This window comes from Uranotaenia lowii, chromosome 2, assembly GCF_029784155.1.
Source record: "Uranotaenia lowii strain MFRU-FL chromosome 2, ASM2978415v1, whole genome shotgun sequence".
NCBI classification, from domain to species: Eukaryota; Metazoa; Arthropoda; class Insecta; order Diptera; family Culicidae; genus Uranotaenia; species Uranotaenia lowii.
The window spans coordinates 402506484-402526673 of record NC_073692.1 but is presented as its reverse complement, the minus strand read 5'-3'; the positions used below and the strand labels follow the sequence as shown (position 1 = coordinate 402526673).

At 33.9% G+C, this 20190-nt stretch overlaps 3 protein-coding genes across 10 annotated transcripts in view; 2 read left to right on the top strand and 1 right to left on the bottom strand.

Annotated features, from left to right (window-relative positions):
• The window catches only part of LOC129744475 (msx2-interacting protein-like), a 523727-nt gene that overhangs the window by 304442 nt on the left and 199095 nt on the right, over window positions 1-20190 (top strand). The gene's annotated exons all lie outside the window — the stretch shown is intronic.
• On the top strand, window positions 3353-3841 carry LOC129743339 (C-type lectin BfL-1-like). The gene has a single exon (XM_055735322.1). The coding sequence runs from the start codon at window positions 3353-3355 to the stop codon at window positions 3839-3841; it is 489 nt and encodes a 162-aa protein (XP_055591297.1).
• LOC129743338 (C-type lectin mannose-binding isoform-like) lies at window positions 4164-4625 on the bottom strand. Its single transcript, XM_055735321.1, has one exon. The coding sequence runs from the start codon at window positions 4623-4625 to the stop codon at window positions 4164-4166; it is 462 nt and encodes a 153-aa protein (XP_055591296.1).

Here is a 20190-nt window from a genome sequence, read left to right as displayed (position 1 = left end):
AAATTGAAGAAGTTATGGCTACTTTACCAAAATAGTATTTTTTATAGTTTTTCATAATTTAACGAACCGCAGTACGCTTATGATAGTATAGGAAGAATGAAACATGATAAATTTCACTCGCCCCTAGTCAAAATTATTTATTAGCTTACCAGAAGGTCACATGCCAAGTTTCAGGAAGATCTGACCATAGGGAGGGGTTGCTTGAGTTTAAAACGTGAATTAAATTTTGAGGTATTTTGCCCGGAAGGAACGAAAAATACTGGTTTTTCAGCAATAACTTCTTTCTATTTCACCTGAAGACTGCAACACGATTGGACTTGAAGTAAAAAAGTTATTGCAGTGATGAAAGAAGTTATTGATGAAAAACCAGTATTTTTCGTTCCTTCCGGGCAAAATACCTCAAAATTTTATTCACGTTTTAAACTCAAGCAACCCCTCCCTATAGTCAGATCTTCCTGAAACTTGGCATGTGACCTTTTGGTAAGCTAATAAATAATTTTGACTAGGAGCGAGTGAGATTTATCATGTTTCATTCTTTCTATACTATGATAAGGGTACTGCGGTTCGTTAAATTATGAAAAACTATAAAAAATACTATTTTGGTAAAGTAGCCATAACTTCTTCAATTTTCAACCGATTTTGATAAATAACCACTTTAAATCTTTGTTTTAAATTGACATTTAAGTGCAAAAGAAAATCAGATTTTTTAAATGCTACCATCGAGTCTAAAACTTTCGTTGAAACAAAATTCACTTTAAAAAATGCGTTTTTATAAATTTTTTCTCTCATAAAGTCACTAATATCAACAATACTGTTGGTCAAACGCAAAAACAGTGTTCAAATGATCGATAGAAAATTTATTCACCTTCAATAAACAAAAGAGGGATTTCAAATTACTGTTATGCCATCCGAGATATTTCAATCTAAGTACAAGAACTTTTTTTAATTTTTCCGAAATTTCATATTTGGAGCATAACTCAAAAACGATTCTACTAAGATATTTTTGAATTTTATTTTCGGATTCAGCGCACGATTTTACATTAAAAATGTTGGTCAGTTAATCAAGTTCACGATTTCTTTTAAATCTTGTAAACTAGTGTTATTTAACCAAATTCTACCACTCTTACACTTACTGTAATCTAAGGTAAAATTGGCTTATGACCTTTTACTCTTGAAAAATATCCCTATTTTTGAAATATCAAAAATATACCTCAAACTACAATAATAACTATACAAAAACTATAGATTTGATAAGGAAAAAAGTTAAACATTCAAATAAATCAACCTGTTTGCTTCTCAACCCTTTGATTTCATTAGGAAGGGTGTTTGTTCGCGAGCCTTGCACCTTGCAAACAATAGATATTTCAAGATTTTTAAAATTATATTTTACCTACATTTAAAATTTTCAAAAGCCAAACAAGTTTTTCCCAAATCGATACTTAGGTTTAACCTCTTTCCCTTATTCTAATCCTTTCATAACCCAGCATTGAGTGTCTTATCCTACTTCTGATTGTTTTTTCTTGGGTAAACTTTTGAAAAATAAAGATAAAATTAAAAGAAAAAGGCACGTTTATTTCTGAAATTAAGTTGAATAAAAGTTGTTTTTTTGAGACTACGCTATCACATTAAAGTTATTAAATTTCTTCCTTGTTTTTTTTTTTGAGGCTTTGTTGCTTAAAGATACAGCGGATAGTGGAAGGAATTCGTAGATTTTTAATTTTACCGTATATTATTGGAAATTATACCAAGCTTAAATGAAAGAAAGACAAGACGCATTTCTTTCATGTTATCTCTTGTTTTCTATTTAAGTTAATTTGATCTTCAGTTTTTAATCGATGACAATTGACATTCTCAAATCATTGATTCTAAAAAAAATTCATTTATTTTGTAACATTATTTGAGAAATATTTTTTAAATAGGGTTTAAATTGAAATATGAGAAATATGAGATTGAGTTATTATTTCATGGATTTTTGCTATTGCAAAAAACATAACTGCTATAATATACCCCTTGAGGCGTAAAATCATAAAATAAAAAATACAAACTATGAAAAACTAAAATTTTATAATTTCTCAAATGATGTTTGACTTTGAGACAATTTTTTTTATGTGTCTTGAAGCGCTTTCCAAATTTGTCCAATGTCAAATTAAAAAAAAAATTTATCAGTTGATGAAAACTAAAATCATCAATATACTTGTTGAAAACACTTCATTTATACGTGGGACTGGGAGTTTTTTTATTTTAACAACTGCATGTAAGTTTCTGCTCATCTCAACTTTCTAGTCAATTGCAAATCATACCAATAATACTGCTAGCCATCTGGTCTAACAAGTTCCTTCGGAAAGGACAACATCATTCCGATTATCGGACCAAGAAATTCACTGTTTACTTTAGAATCAATTCTAACTGTTTGATTAAGTCATCTCAGATTTTCCAAGGGTTTCACGCTGTTCCAAGTACGTATTTCTTGACCTAAGTCATTCAGCACACCTGATTTAATCTCGGATAGTCAAAAATGGGTCTCGATTCCGATTAATGCTGCCATCTAAGACTTCAATTGAAAAAAAGTGTTTCATTCATTAAAAAATTAATAATATTAGAAGCCTATTTTTTGAATTCAAATTCAGCCTAGAATCTATAAGTCATTATTTCACATCATGTAAATAAAAAAAAATTAAGCAATTTGATAACACAGTTTAGCTGAGATGTCAGATTCCTTAGTGATAAAGGAAAATCTCTTTAAAAACCCATTTTAAACCTGTTGGAATACTAAAAAACGCTTCAAAGTGCAGTATCTATTCAAATAGTTTGTAGAAGCATAATTATACACTTTTACACAATAAATCTAAAAAAAATGGTTTATTGGATATGAGTCCATTAGGAAAGGTTAGATTGACAGAGAAGTTGAAGAAAATAAAAAAAAATATTGTGAAAATGTCGAAAAATTACTTACTGCACTCTACAGGATTTGAACCACCAATCTCCGGGTTTCTAGGCCATCTTCATCCGAAAAAAAAATTTTTATCCTTTTATCCTGTTTCTCCTTTGAACAATGTAAATCAAATGGTTGTAAATATTTTGATGATTTTCAAGCATTCATATTTTAACAAGCGAAACACATAGTGCTACTATTCTTGACGCGATGAAGTCGATGCCTTGTCCACTTGACATGTCCACCTTCTATGAAATTGAAGAATATGAAAATGTATGACATCATTGCCTCTCGCGTTAAAGAAAATAGATAACTGCACTATATTATGCAATATTGATAAGCTGTCATGATAAAGATGCCTCATAGTGGATGCTTTTAATATAAATACCCGCCCACTGTTAATCCAGATTACAAATCAGAATGTTCCTAAGAGTGTCAATAGTGCTAGCAAGCCTATTAGGTGCAGCTTTCAGTGATACGATAGAATCCAGTGAAACATTTTATCCACAAGTAAAAGTTGCTAATCGATACGTGGTGCGATCGGATCCGGTTGATTTTTTTCAAGCATGGCAAAGATGCCGTGAATCGGGACTTCGATTGGCCACCGTAAAATCCAAACTTGATAGCGTGAAACTGGCCGAAGCTATTGAAACGTCCCAAAGTAAACCGAAAGGACCATGGTGGATTGCTGCAACCGATCTAGGAAATTCACCTTTCAAATATACATGGATTTCGACAAACCAAGTTCTTGGAGGCTACACCAACTTTGCTCCAAAGCAACCGGACAACGCTAACGGACAGGAGAACTGTATTGAAGTAGGGCGATTTGGAGCCGTGACCTGGAATGATTGGCATTGCACTGGAAGAATACCTTACATTTGTGAACGATATTCCGGTGATGAGTGCTAGATTTATATTTCGGAAAGCATTCATCAAAGGTGTTAAAATAAAATTATTTCTTTCTTTTGACAGGTCGAGAAAAAATTAAATATTACAGTGCAAGCAAGACTAGAAAAAGGATTTTTTTGTAATAAAATTTCAAAGTGGAAAAATAATCATATCATAAAAAAAATAAAACACAAAAATAATTTTGATTTGATTTATTTAGTTCTTTCTGACATTTTGACACACAGCAATCCTAATTTAGTTCGTTTGTTGAATAAAATCTTTGCCTTATTTTGGAATTCAATTTTCACTTCCATATTTTACATTATTTATCTGCGTTTGATCACTAGCACCCATTACCCGAGAACCTCTCACAAATAAACGAAATTTTTTTGGTGCAAGGCCCATCGTTCCATTTCACACCACCGTATCTTCCTACTTCTAGGCAATTTTCATTATTTTCATTGTTGTCGGGTTGGTGATCAGCAAAGTCTGTGTAGCCCACTACTTTATTGGTCGATATCCAGGTGTAGTTGAATGATGGGTTTCCAAGATCAGTGGCAGCAATCCACCATGCTCCATTAAAAGGTTTGATTCCCGACGTTTCTATTACTTCCGCTAATTCAACGCTATCAGGCTTAGATTGCACGGTGGCCAATCGAAGTCCAAAATCTCTGCACTGTTGCCATGCTTCGAAGAAAGTTGCCGGTCCCGGATGGACTACGTATCGATTCCCAGCCAATTGCAACTCCTGACAGAAAATAAATCCTACCAGGCTCACTAGCACGAATAATAGTTTTGAGGACATCTTGCTACTTAATGATCTAGATGCGCTGTGGGTGGTCTTTTAAATTCAAAAATTGTGTCCATTATCTGCTTATCAGTATTTGTTTCAAACAAAAAGAAATCCATGTTTTCTTTGATTGCAAATGATAAGTAGTAAGCGAACGCTTTTCATAACTTATCAATTTAACAATCACTCAGCACATACCCACCTCCCGAATAAATCCTCGAGGATTATTGTTGCTGTTGAGTCCACTCGTTCAATTACATTTGGATTGCTTTCAATCTATGACTCATTAATTACACTTACTATGAACCGGATCAACCCGACAATAATTACGGAGCAGATGACTTGCAACCCTAATTTTATGTTGTTAGAAAACTTCTTTAAATTTTGATGCATTTCAATATTCTCAATTCAATCAAAATAACCTAACTTCAGGTAAGGAAAAAAAAAACTGTTTTTAGAAAAACTCTTCCAAATACAGCTGATCATGTAATTTTCTTGCGGAAATTAAAGGTACATACCCACATAAGGTTACGGACCTAATTTGGACCAGGTTCATATTTTGAGCTTTTGGCAACTTTTTTTTTCAATATTATGCTCAATCATAAAAAAACGAAAAAAAGTTAATCATGAAAAATTTCAAAAATATAGATAAAGGTCTTTCCTATGATTTTAATCATATCCAACACTCCATTCAAATGAGCTGATAAGAGATAGAAAATTGAGATCTAACTTTTAATTTTTAAACTGTAGACCAGATATGGGTCTTGACTAAAACATTCAGACAACGATACTTTTTTGTGAAGATAGAAAGTTTCAATTTTTCACAGTCCAGCCCATTTCAGGGGGACGAGCCATTATTGGAGTCAACTTTCAAGAGGTTTTCTGCATAACAATTCAACATCTACAAATATATTCACAGCTATTTTAAAACACGTTCAAACTTGTTTGCAAGCTGGAAGAATCAAAAACATCTTGTCTTAATAGCAATTCGACCCATGTCGAAAATATGTCCTGTTTTATTTCTTGGGGAATATTTTTGGACCCCTTGCCCAAACCAGGACGTTAAATGATCATGAATGTTATAAGAAGTGGTACGACCCACAAATTATGGTATGTGTGTATTTTATTAACCCTTTAAAATAATAGGCATAAATACCAAGCCAATCGTTATTATAACTAATTTTTTTGCGCAGAATGTATCAAAACATGTTGATCTTACAATCCATTCTAAAAGTAGTTGTTTCTCAAGCAGTTCACAAAAGCTACATCTAAGAGAAATTTTAAAAAAATATGAGACAACTGAAAACGGTCATGTTTAACTGAAAATATGAAATAGGAATCCAGTTTAAAGGCGGGGTTGGCAAAAAAACGCCAACAAATGGTCATAAATGAATTTAGTATGAATTTTTTATAAGTTGAATTATCTCAGTTATTTGTGGTGTAATTAGCCCTCAAGTTATGGAATTCTCTCAACTGAGAGATTTTCGCAAAACAAAAATTTCTGTGTAACTGAAAAAAAAAAATTTTAAGAAGAATGCAAGGTTTTGCATTATTTGTGGAGACACAGTAAGCCGTGCTCGAGAACGGACGCATTTGTTTGTTTTTTCGCGAGTTAAAAATTGAATCATTTCATCTGTTTTGGAACTTTGGTTTCGGTCGATACATTTAAGAAATGACAAAAATGCATCCAAATCACTAGCATTAAAATTTTAAAGAAACTCTCTAAATCTTTTTTTTGCTGTTCGGATCGTGCAAAATGGAAACCATCTGTTTATTATGGAAAAATGTATTCAATTGGTGAAAATATAAAAGTGAAAAAATCGAAGACAACGGAGTGGGTTTTACTAAGCTTTCATGAATATGGTAGTTACATCTTCATACAAAAGGCCGTTGATCCTATGTTGGAAAAAATGGGCAGTGTTCGCGTGTGAATGAATTTTCTTGTCACCATTTTCTAGCTAAATATCAAATAAGTTTAGTTCCGATTGAGGGATATCAATGATCTTAAAGTTTTATTTTGTGTGCAGAGTTGAAATGTGAATAAATGTTGTGTTTCAAATAGAATGCCCATTCGGATGGCCCCGGTTATAAAAAAGGAAAAAAAACAAGTTAAATTCTGGAATGACATTTTTTCGGCTAGTTCCTCCCTCATGTATGTTTTTGTTCATGACAAAGCCTACTAATCAAGTTCTAAATATAACCGTATCAATTTCTCCTTGATCCAAAATATATAGGAGAAAGTCGGGTAAGACGCACACCCTAAGGTAGAATCGCAATATAAAACCAGATATTGCCTTTTTCATTGCAGTTTTCGTGCAGATGGGCAGTTTAGGTTGTTTGCTATCGCATTAACCATTGGGATTAGTGAATTTCCTTCATCAAGACTGTTTTTATGGCTATCTAAAACATGTTTGCAAATTATACTTTTCAATAATGGTCGGGTTAAACGGACACTGCTCAAAAAAGCTACAATTTGCCGCAAAAATTTCTCTAAAACTCGATATTTTTGAGAGTTAAGTATTTGAAAACGTTCTTAAACCAAAATGGAACCAACTGGTCCGAGTCCAGAAGCGAAACAGTGTGGTTTCGGAATTTCGTATTTTATAGCCGCTTTCATCACCGAAAAAACTGTTTTTACAGCTTTTATGGCCTGTTAGTACTTTTTGACCGACAATTGATCTTGCCAAGGTCTTTAAAAGGCATATGGAGGATCAAGCCGTTGAAAAATTTAAAATACCTGGAAAAACTTATGTGTCCGTTTTACCCGACCTTGAGGTGTCCGTCTTACCCGCTTAGCAACTTTTTTTTTCCAAAACGTTTTTTGTTCAAGCCCTTTGGCCGAAATTCGCTGATTTTCCTCCAAATGGTCAAAAAGAAGCCTAATAAACACTCTACCTTTTAAACGGTTGAAATTTTCGAAAATGTTGCGACTTATGCACTATTTTATGAAGAGAGAATATTACATCAAATAATGGATCCTCTAAATTTTTGTTTGTTTTGTTTATTGTTATGGAACTTTGCTTGCTATAAATAAACATAGGGTCTCGAAAGTGTTGATACACCTAGGCGAACATATTCCCATCATTAGATTTGTGCCAAACATTGTAATTATCGAAATATTGAAAGTGTCCGTTTTACCCGCTGTGTCCGTCTTACCCGACTTTCCCCTAAATGGAAAAAGCATAATGCAAGTGGTCCGATGCTGATGAAATAAGATTATATATGTTCAGGTTTTGCGGTTTCTAAGAAGAGAAAGTGAAAAGTTTTAAGTTTACTTGAATACAAAGATTTCCACGATGACCGGAAGTTCTGGTCGTCAATTTTATAGCCACTGTGCTTTTGTCGCGCAAATTTGGTAACAGGGTTTAATTTAAAACTGTGATACTATTTTGAGGATAAATCTTTCATCTTTGAGTGTGATCGTCAAGAGTGTCTCTTGGCGGATGGAATGAATTTTTTGAGCCTCATTCCGCTTAGGTGAAATTTTCGGGAGCAGACTGGAGAGAGAAAATTACCATCAACTAACAGAGGCCAGTTATTAGTTTTTTATTTGGGGAGTTTGTTCCATATTGTTTATTTTACTTATATTTCGTTAAAATATAGTTTGAAGTCAGGGTGTTTTCACTCTAAACTCTCTAGATTTTGTAAACTCTGTTCAGCAATTTCCAGAAAGTTATCCATTAGAACAACTGAACTGATTGAAAGCTTCGAATTATAAGGATAACATTTTTGAAAAAATCTTTCGAGTTCTAAAGTACCTCGAAGGGTTATTTGTTCTTTTAATATTTTCCGATTCTCTTTTTATTTTCAAGAGCGAGTAAAGGCGCTTTATCCTTGGTCGATGACTAGAAATGATTGTACATTGAAATCCAAATCAATTAACGAATCATAATAATCTTAGAAGTTTAAAACTTTAAACATCACCTTCTAAAATATGCCACTTTTCTAAGGTTTTGTGATTTCTGTGTACAAAATAAATCGTTTCCAGCCACTGAAGAATGGTCCTTGTGAATAGTTTTTTTTTTGTTTCGATTATAGTCATTTTACCATCTTTATGGCATTCGCGACTTTATCAACGTTACAGTTGGCGGATCGTTATTGAAAAACTTATCCGGTACAACTGTGTTCGATGTTTACTCTTGGGCTCGAACTCGCGGACATCGGCTCAGTAGACAACAGACTTGCCAACTGAGCTATATCACAAGCCCCCTTGTGAATAGTGATATTACTTTACATAATGTGTGGTTTCCTCATCAAGGAGTATTTTTCTTAGCATGCTTCCAACGATACTGCCCCTTCGAAACGTATGGTACTGGTGGTCCACGTTTCTTCTTGTTCCTGTGTTCCAGATTTCTCTGCGTTCTCTGCTCCATGGTAGGCCCAACCGGTTTATGTTTTTGGATATTTTAATGTTTTTATGTTAAAACAGTTGAAAATATGAAAAAAGAAGACAAGAAGAATAATAAAACACTTTTATTGTTCTTTGGGACTCAGACATAAGTTCTGGCTGTGGAAGTACGATTAGTGATTAGTGATTAGTGAATGAAAGTTTTTGCATTATTTGCGTTAAGGGTAAAAACTTGTGTTACATACCCTAGTTGAATAAATGTACAAACAAACAAATATTTTCGCTCAATTTTAAATTGCTTGGATCTTTGTTAGTACTTTACAGTACTAAATCCAAACCAAATTCGCTCAGATTTGAGAAGTTAAAACAAATCAATTAATGTCGCGGAGCGGATAATGAAGAAATTTTTAAACATATTGCGCACCATATACGAAATATATCGTAGCTTGCTTTCCGCGTATGTGCTACATTAGAAGTTTATTTCTAAAATTGTAAATTCAACTATGAAACCATGTTCTATAAAATCATAAGAGATGCATAAATAAACTTGAAGATTTAAATTTTGTGAAATTGTGTGTCAACAAGTGATTGTTGAGATACAAGACTCCGATTTTCGACGTTTTTCCCATTTTCCTCCGTGGTTCTTAATGTGTTGGCTTAAAAATTGGGTCGCCTGAAGGTAAGTTGTGTTGCATTTTAAAATTTGATCCTGAAGCTAAACCAACTGGCTACAGAAAACAGACCAGTATTTTGCACTGCACAGCAAATTGGAATTATGGAATTTCTTACCCGAGCAGACTTTGATGCCTGAATTGATAGCAAACAGTAACCAATATGAGCTTTCAATGCCAAAATGATAGCATGATTTAGTATCGCATTTTTCCCGATGACATAATTAGGTTTCATTGAAGCATCAATATGTCGAAATATGATGCCAAATCAATACCTAAATAAGGCATTGAGACCAAAATGAAAGCACTATTTGGTTTTGCATTTTCCAAGATAATAAAACGAGGCATCATTAAGGTTTCATTAATTTCGATAGAGCAGAAAAGTGAAATCAAAATGGTAGCATGAATGGATATTCAATTTTCTGTGATGAAAAAATAGATTTATTGAGATGTTCAAAATTAAATCGAACAGAACACAAACAGCAAATTTGTTCATTACCGGCATATTTCGCGCATTTTGAGTGTTGATTTTCTAGTGAGCAAAAATAGGCATCATTAAGGTATCATTATTCTGAAAACTTAACTTACACCAATATAAACCTCCTTCCTTCTATTTGACTATTTCTAACATTTGAGTTGCAATGACTGTTACGGCCCTCTCCTTACTCGGAACAAAAAAATGTAATACTTAGCAAAACTTTTACTAAAATTTACCTCTAAATCGAAAAAAAGATATGAACAAAATTGTTTTCTGGAGGAAATGAAGTTTGTTTATTTTGACACAATTTCATTTTGTTACCCTTAAATGTAATGTTCAATTTATATTAATTCAAATTTCATGCATTAAAAATAATAACCAACTAAAACGACTTTTTATGGTTTGTTTTAGATATTTCCTAAAAATGAATTATAACTTGTTGGAAAAGTTTCCTCAAAATCAGTAATTTGTCTAATTAAAAATAAAAGTTATTTATTTATTCCCATAAATATTGATTTGAAATAAAATGTTCCTTATTTTTAATCAATAGCGTTTTTCTTTATACAATGAAACTTGAACATTCGAAATGGATAAATGTTTTCGAAAGTTTTAAATGTTACTGATTTTTTTTATCACTTTTGTAGCACTTTAGCACGGATGTTATGAAATTGCATACGATGGACTAATGTTTAAATTAAAAAATATGAGCAAAAATATTAAAATATAATTCAAGTCTTCCACAGACACGAATGCTATAAGAATGGTGAAAAGTCTTTAATAAAGATATAATAATAATTCAAGTCTGGATAAAAAATATGGAAACTAATCTATTTAGTCATGAATTAGGCCGATGACATAGTGAGAGCGATGCGATGCGAATTGGCGAACGCGGCCAATGCGAACTCGAGCGGCGGAACAAATTGACATCTGCTTCGCCGCGTTGAGTATGTCAGGTTTAAGCGATTCACATACATTTTCATCAAATGTGGTTCGCCGCATTGAATCGCATTCGCCGTTTCGCATCGCATCGCACTCACTATGTCATCGGCCTTACCCAAGCTGAGCTCATTTTCAAAATATATGTATAATTAAAACTTCTTCATACACACATGTATCCTTCTAAGATACGTAGAAATATCCTTCAGGTAAACCTGAACAGCAATCGTTCTGTTTTATTCAAAAATCTTTTTTTTTTAAAGTTGAGTAAAATAAATTAGACTTACAATTTCAAAAAAACATAAAATGATTTAACGATGTTCCCTCTTCTCAATTGTATCATAAGGCATATATTCAATGTTACCGAGCCAATTGGGGTCTCGAAAAAAAACAAAATATTTTTGTTTACGATTGGAGTCGGCGAGTCAGCCGCTGCAGTTGCAGCACGGAGTTTGAAAAAACATCAATCCACAGTCTGATTCCGGTCAATTTTCGCTACGTTTTGTGGTCGGTATAGTGGAAGCCACACGTCTGTATTTACCACCGTGGAAATGTTCTTGTCCCGTCGTTTAAATCGATGCCGAGATTTAGGATCAGGTATGTTATTTGAGGAATGACAATTTTTCGGAACTCAACCTTTTTTTTTGTTCACATTTGCAGGCCTAAGCCGGGAACCAAACTCAAAAGTATGCGACTGTTCTTCGCTGGACACGACAGCAGTTTGCTGCGTTTTACATTGAAGTGACCATTTCAACGAGAAATAAGTTTAAAATGACTGCAACTTTGCAGATTCGCGGACAATTAGTTGAGCACTCTGAATGAGATATCCAGATTGATTCTAATTTGAAGTATCCGGATATTATTCGTCTTTATCTTGTGACGATTTCGTTTCGGAATCTTGCTTTCTCCAGACGGTAACTGTGTGGCGCTATATTTAGATAATCATTGAGATGTGTTAATCATTCACGCACTTATATAACCCCTCGTACGTCAGGCAATCAAGCATACCCTCTCTCGCTCCCGCACCGGCAGTGAACACACACAACACGCGGCAAGTATGATCGTGGGAAAGTGGCCGGCGCAATATACGGATATTTGCCCAGGTAAGAACCGCTTAACCTAGCCGGAAACCCTCGGTATTCCCAAGTGAGTCACACAGTAACTATGCTATTACCGGCTCGTAAGACAAGATACTGTGGCTGTGGGATTTGCCTCTTGGAAAGCAAGATTTCTTCTTTTTCCGTAGATTATACCAAGGAGAAGCTGTTGGTAGTTTCCCTGTGGACAGTCGTCAGTTCGTGTCTGGAACCCGAGACAAGACTTTCAAGCTGTGGAGCACTTTGGCCGAGGGCAAATACCCTGTTCAAAAGCATGGTCATACTGATTGGGTATCTACTTATAGTACTAATCTCATCATCAGGGTCTGGAGCTTGGTCAACTGCAAGCTAAAGAGTGGAGTACAAAAAAACCCCAGCAAGGCTTCATCTCTAGAAACGTAAAGGGGAGCCAAATATACCGAAATGGTGTGCGCAAAGAATGCGTTTTTGAATTGTTGCCAGTTTTTGGTTTTGGTAAGTCAACTTTTGATTCATTATATTGAATCTCGAAATTATTCTTAAATATTAATTTTAATTTTAGGTTTCTAGACATCTATGGAGCTCAAGATTCGATTGCATCGGTTTACCGGAACTACTCAACGTGCCTGCGCTTTCCAGTGGCTCGAATAGCTTGTTCCGACAATTTTAAAATTTATTTTCTGGCGAGGTCCGAAATGATCGTAGTACATGCCAATTGCATTTGCAGTTGAAGTTTTTTTCATGAATGCTTAAAGCCGATGGGTACACTAAGGTTTTTTTACGCGGTATAAAATCCGTCGTTAACGTATACGTTAACGTGTTGATTCGCGAGAGCCGTGCTGAAGAACCGAACCCATGGCAGAAAACCGTGTGAAAAGAAGCCGTGTTAGAAAAATGGAGCAAAATCAAACCGCGTAAAAAAAATCTTAGTGTATTTGGGTAGTTTAGTTGGATCATTTTGAATCCTGACCATAATAACTTATGCTGAAATCCCTTCTAAATGTTTTACTAGGTTGGCATTAGATAAAAATACATACTAAAATTCCGAAAAAAATACAACAAAACGCCAGACGTTGTTCTTACTAATTGTGCATAGTGTCAAAAAATTCTTTTGATCGTTTTTAATATAAGACTAAATTTTAAAAATATATATCATTATCAATGTCTATATTCCGCTGGATAAAATGTCGACTTCAATCAGAAATACCTTCAAGTCAGCATATACCTCCCTCGCTTAACTGATTGTTGAACTCAAATAATTTTTAATGAACAATCGATGGAAAATTTTAATTAACTCTCAATAACAGTGTCTCTTAAAAATGTTCTTTATTAAAAACAAAATTTAATGGATATTGACAAACGTAATTATTTTGGATAATATACTAACCCTGACCCTGATTCCTATTCCTTTTTATGTCTTGCCATAATGGGCAGCTATCAAAATTGTACTTTGATAAACTCTGCCCATGTTAGGATGCATTAAATGTTAAATGATATTCGTCTCGGATTCTTTAAACAAGACACTACACATGCGAAATGTCGCCATAATTTATACAACCATAAGTGCAGCCGATATTTATAACACAAGGCGATGTTTATTTCTGGAGTCGCGTTTGAAAAGACGATATTCATATACCTACAGCTAATTGTAACGCCTGAGTGTATGCAATACAACGTTATTTTGCTTTTGTTGGAGTCAATCATTCAATGGTTTAAAGTTCTTTTGCTGTCATGCCTTTTTAGCGAAATTCGGTGTAATTGTTCCGAATAATAGTGCTAAAATGCCAAAATACGATGCTTGTTTTCTTTATACGGATAGCACAGTTCTGTCTAATTTTAGTTTCACTGAATGTATTTTGATACCTCGTTTAGCCACCCTTTATCAATAAAATTTTGAAAGCACGGCGATGCCAAATTTAGGCATTAAATTATACCTTATAGTGGCATCATTATGCCTTCCAAATTCATTTTGAAGCATTGGCTAAACAAGGCATCATTAAGGTTTCAATGAAACCTACACTTGGTATAATCGAGGTATCCGTATATGAAAAGTGAGACCCAAATTTTGGCATTGTACCACCTTTATTCGGGCAAAATGATACCTCATTGTACTTTCAAGGCATGATAGCAAAATTAGGTATAATTTAGCCATAAAAGTCTGCTCGGGTAATCATTAGAAACAAACTTTATAAATAGAGGAGATTTCAGTTAGTTCAATTGGTTCACCAATTCTCGTTTAAAAGCTTAGTTGTACAGAAAAATAACAAATCGTTGTATCTATTACTAATAAATTTCCTCAATAATTGAAGAAAGAGACTGAGAAAAGATTAAAAAAGTTTTAACGAAACGTGAATAAAAATTGACTACGAGAATAAAATTGAATTGGCTTTCCATAGTTTTTGGCGCATCCATGAATCGCTGTCAAAACTGAAACAAAATTTGAAAAAAAAAATCTTATTTGGTTTGAGGATGGTCCAATAGAGGTTCCATGGGTGGTCCAAAATACTGACCAGAGTAACTCTAGTATAAATGAGCTTAACCATATAGGTACTTTGAAGGAAAGTGTTTTCTTAATCCTATTTTTCCAAGATCTAATATCAACTGTACCACACAATAAGTAAATTTTAAGTAAAATTAAGTAAAACTCGGATGATTGATAGGAAAGTTCCAACGAATTTAGCAGGCAAATGTTTTTTGTGCAGATCAGTAGCTTTTTGATAAAGTAAATTATCCGGTTTCATTCATTTCATGAGCTTAATTCACAAGAAACCGACGAATTCATACACCCAATATTCAGCCTTTACTCCAATAATGAGCTTTTAATATTTTAACGTCATGAACGTAAGATGTGAATGCCAGTAACGATGATTCGATTTGAGACCGTCGGCATCAACCTGTTTTTTCTTGATTCAAATTTATAAAACATGAGAATTGGATAAAAAATTTTCATGGAAATATTCCAATTAATTCAGTTTGAATATTAAGTAATCAATACAATATAATTCAAATGAGGCAACAATTTTGGCATTTAGTAAACAGACTAAACAGTGATTTATTAATGTTAATTGTTCAACAGAATTGTAAAGCTATGATCGTGTAGTATCCGGGCACTTCGTTTCGGTGATAGCTACGTGAATAGAGTTTGCAAATGCATAAATTTAGCAGCGTTGTGTTGGTTAATTAAAAGGACTTTCTTGCCTATTTTTTGCCAGTTTTAAATAGATGTATGATTGAGATATTTATGATACAAAAAGACATGATAAAAATAATTGTGTACAGTAACCTTGGAAATTCTTCACTGTCGGTTTGAAAAATCATGAAATATTGATTTTTTCTGATTTTTTTTCTGACCAAAATGATTGAGAAGTATAAGAAGCCACTTTAGGATGCTCACGAAGTTAAAACCGAGCATCGTAGTGGAACCCTTGATCTTAACTATGGAAAAAAGTCTATTGTTATTGGAGATAACTTGATGCAGACTCCTTAACTATGCAGGTAATCCGTTTCCGGCAAGCAAAAAACGTTACCTGTCTATAGACACCCAGCAAATAACTAAAAATGAGCAGTTTCATGAATTGCAATCTGTGCTATCGATTTTACGCAATATGACAGAGGTGTTCTGATGGATAAAGAAATTTATATGAAAACCGAATTTAAAAGATCAAATTCTTAGAAATGTCTACTCATTAAAAGATTCCAACCAGACTCCAATTGGGTTTCCCAGGTAAATTTGTGTTAAACATCATGATTTTGCAAAGGTTTTGCTTCTGCAGTAAAAAAAAATAGATCAAAACATGACTGAAAAATGTGTGCAAAGATAAAAAAGAGGTTTAATGATAAAGTAAGAGTATTTCTTGTAAGCAATGATGAAAAGTTTTTTTTATATATTTTCAAATTAAATATCATATTAACACCTTCATTTCCTCCATACAAAGTTTTTCGATCAAACGAATAGTTTTTAAATACACACACGTTTGTAAATGTCCGGATTCAAAATTATCATAGCCTTAATAGATAAACCGATTTAAGTTGTTATTTTGTTCATTTTTGAACGTTTTAGATTAAAGATGGCAACCAATTTGTCAAATGAATCAAATATATTTTGCAATCATCTATAGTCCAATGGGGCTTGCGATACAGCTCAGTTGGCAAGTCAGCCGACGTCCGTGTGTTCGAGCCCAAGAATAAACTCGTTCCGGATTGCATATTTCTCGCCATTTTATTTAGTATTAATCTTCGGTAACTTCGTGATTATGACGTTGCAAAAAAATCCAACATGGCTCTCGACACTATTTCCTTTGAATATTCCTTGCAGTGTTGTACAAAAATTTACACTTATCATGGGGTTATTGTCCGTCCATGATCTCTTCCAATCAATGTAAGTTAAAATGAACTAAAGAAAATTCACCTTAAACTTGACTCCATGTCAGTTTTCAACTGGTTCTGACCATGTCAGAACTCCATGTCAGAACTGGAAATTGGTTCTGACTGATTTTTATGATAATGGTCTCCAACAATAATTTTAAATTAAATACATTATCATATCATAATCGATGTTTTAATGAAAAAAAAAATGCAAAATTGATTACGAACTACTTAAAACACAGGTTTCAATTACAGATAAGATAAAATTTATTTCGAGTGGTTTAAGTCACTTCCTCAGCAAATCCGTTTCAACCGAACAAGACGAAACAGCTTAAATCGAATTTGTCCCTTCAACTGTATTTCCTGTCTGCTTTGTTATCGAGTGTATACATCTTCAGATGATTGCATCATTTTACACAATACTGATAAGCATTTGTCTGACATGTTGAAGAGGTCAATTTTTGTATAAAAACCGTTTCACCGCTCGTGTATCTTGTCAATTGAGCTTGTGAGTCTGGTGGAAGTGATTTCTGTCAGATATTCTTCAGTTTCATGGAAAACAAGTAACTCCACATGAATTGTTTTCAGTAACCTTGTAATTATGTTTTCCAAAAGTCTTATGAAAGTGATATTTTGTTAAGTTGGTGCAAACTCAAAGAAAAATTTGAACTTTTCTGGTATCATTTTTCAGTCATAGAGTAAGCTCAAAACTTAACTGAACAGCTTAATCTATAAAACCGTCTGAAAAGGTAATCTCTTGACTAAATTCATGCTGATTATTGGTTTGAGACTGTATAAATTATTAACTTGAAAGATTCGAAGCTCGCTTGACCTATCATCATGCAGATACCAGACACCAAACGAATGTCTGGCACCAATTGTCTACTCGTTACTTGATCGTTTTTTGCACATTGTTCAAGTACCGAGAAAGAAAAATGAAATCGTGAATGGATAAAGAATCTTGATTTGACAGTGTCAATTTTCGAAAGAAGGGCACCCAACCCTATGACTCTTGTATGGTTGTCGCATAATCTTATTTGCAATTTTTCTGTTGTTGTTGCTGTTGTTATTGTTGTCTTTCTCTACGTCCCTCTGCTGTTTTTTCAACGATGGGGGCCTATGATTTATTCATGAGAATTCAGTTTTTTTCTCTCTATTCCTTTGATTCACTTGACTGGATGGAAAATCATTTGCGCTCCACTGCGGATGCTTTTGAGATAACTTGCCGGGACACTAACCAACATAGTTGATGCGGTTCTTTGACATTTGAAAGGGAAAAAATGATTGATAAGGTTGTAAAAAGTCGATTTGGTGAGCAGAAAGACGCCAGTGAGCTGTTGTTGTAGATTTGTGTCCATACTATTTTTAAGAACATTCATATTACTTTATAACCATCTTTCTACATTTACCATTCTATGATTCTTAAGGACGAACTTTACATATCATTACTAATTCATATTATGTTTTTTTTTTCTTTACAGGTAGATATTTGTTCTAAAATCAAATCTTATTCATCACTATATAAAAGTAAAGGTAGGTTCAGAATCAATGAATATTCGAAAAACCGTTAAAATCAATAATAGAGTTTTTTTTTATACATCACTTCTAGTTTCAATTGAAGTACGTGTGGAAACTCTAAAATTAGTAAGTTTTGGAGTAAAATTAATCTTTGATAACTCATGAACTAATAATCCAACATGAAAACCAATTTTATTTTTTAACAAATTTATTACCCTCCATCCTGTAAGTATTCAGATCTTGTCTTAATAGTCTTGTTTCAAAGAAACAACGTTTTTTAAAAAAAAATCTACGATTTTTGAAAATTCCAATAGAATACAGCTATTTCTGATCATTTCTGAGCATTTCTCTCATTTAAAACAGTCATTGGATGTCATTGTCATCAAGAGTGAAAATTCTATCAAAGTAGATTTTCAAGTTTGACGCTGAACTGCTTCAGAAATTACTAAACTCGACATGGTTTTAAGCTAAAGTTATTTGAATGCATCCTATGAAACTAAGCATAGTCGCTAGGACTTCAATAAAAGTTATATTATGTTTGACGCTATTTTTGTGGTTGGCAAGGTACGCAACTATATCGTTAATTGATTTTAAACATATTGTTGGACGAAGGCTCACAACGCGTCAACAATTTTGGTTGTTGCCTTTTTATTGCTGATGCAAATGAACATATTCTCGTAGGAAATCAATCTTCAAACTTCCACTCAGCTGAATTATTTGTAGGAAGCTTCATCAATGTCATTAGCAATTTTTTCTATTTTGCTCATTATTTTCTCTGTCATTTGATTCATTTCCCCAGCTTATTAGCGATGCGTATACTGCCTCAATAATGATGGTGATAGACCATTGATTCGATATAATTAGACAGCCTTCGACAGACTCATTGCCACCAGCTAGGGGCGCGCAAATCAATCGAAGGCCCGCGCTTGTTATTGGCAATGTTTCTCAACTGTTTCTTCTAAGTAAACTGACATGTACAGTAAGGTTTTCCTTAAACATCTCAACCAACTTGAGCACTAACAAGGGTGTAGGGAAAAAAAATCGGCACTCGTTCAGTTCGTATTTACCCCCTTCAGTGATGGATATCGATAGCTCTTCAGAGCGAATGAGCCTCCAAACAAACAATCGAATACTTTAGCTGCTGAGAAATCAATTACTTGATTAGCTGGTACACAGCTCGAGTTGGAGTGTGTTTTCAATGAACTTTATTTTCAGTCACGAAACAAGACACGGAAAGGGCTTGGTGGGAGGATGCTAATCAAGCTGAATCACGTCGTTCGATCTAGTTTATGGTTAACATCGGTGGAAAACTCTTTGGGTGCCTTTTGAGCCAAATAAATTTAGTTTTATTTTTATTGATAAGCTTTCAAATTTTTAACAATTATTGAAAATAGTATAATTTTGGAGCAAATAAAACACATTTCACAGTTTACTTTTTTGTTTAAAAAACTGGCTACAAATATTTTTTTCAAGCACGTAACGGTTCTGAGTCGAAGGACACACGTGGACCAAGACCGGTGAACCGGATTGTTGCGGTAGGTGCGGTCGTTATTGATTCTTAACCTAATAAAAGAGCAATCATACATAGCTCCATACCCAACTGAATCTAGGTGGGAGTGTTCATTGAGAACACCGGTGCGCTGCCAGGCCAGGGTAGTTATGAATCGCGAGAGCAAATTGTAACATTGAATCATGACGACGACGATGGCTATGCTGATGATGATGGGTTTCGAAAGGTGTATCGGTGTGGTTTTTGCGGTTTCTACCAAAATGGGCCTTGCTGCCTTAGTAGATAGAAATTAGAAACAAAACCTTATGGCAGCTGAACCAATCAGGAAACTAAGCAACTGAATTCATCGTAAACCTTTTTGGGTAATTAATATTTACTGCTAGAGCTAATAAAATCAATTGATCTGTCTTGGAACAATATTTAAATCCTTATAAATATCTTCTCGAAACATTTCCCAGTGAACATTCTGGTCTGTAGATGTCAACCAAAATTCTAAGCTAATCACGATTTCAAATGATAATTCACTAAAAAACTAACCCTGAAAATGGACTCATGTGTGTGTGGGATGGGGCTACACCCCAAAATGTCCCTTTTCCCAGATGATCCCTGTTCTTAAGTTGAAAAATTTGTAGCAGCAAAAGAAACAGCAAAAAAAGCAATAAATAAAAAAAAAAGGCA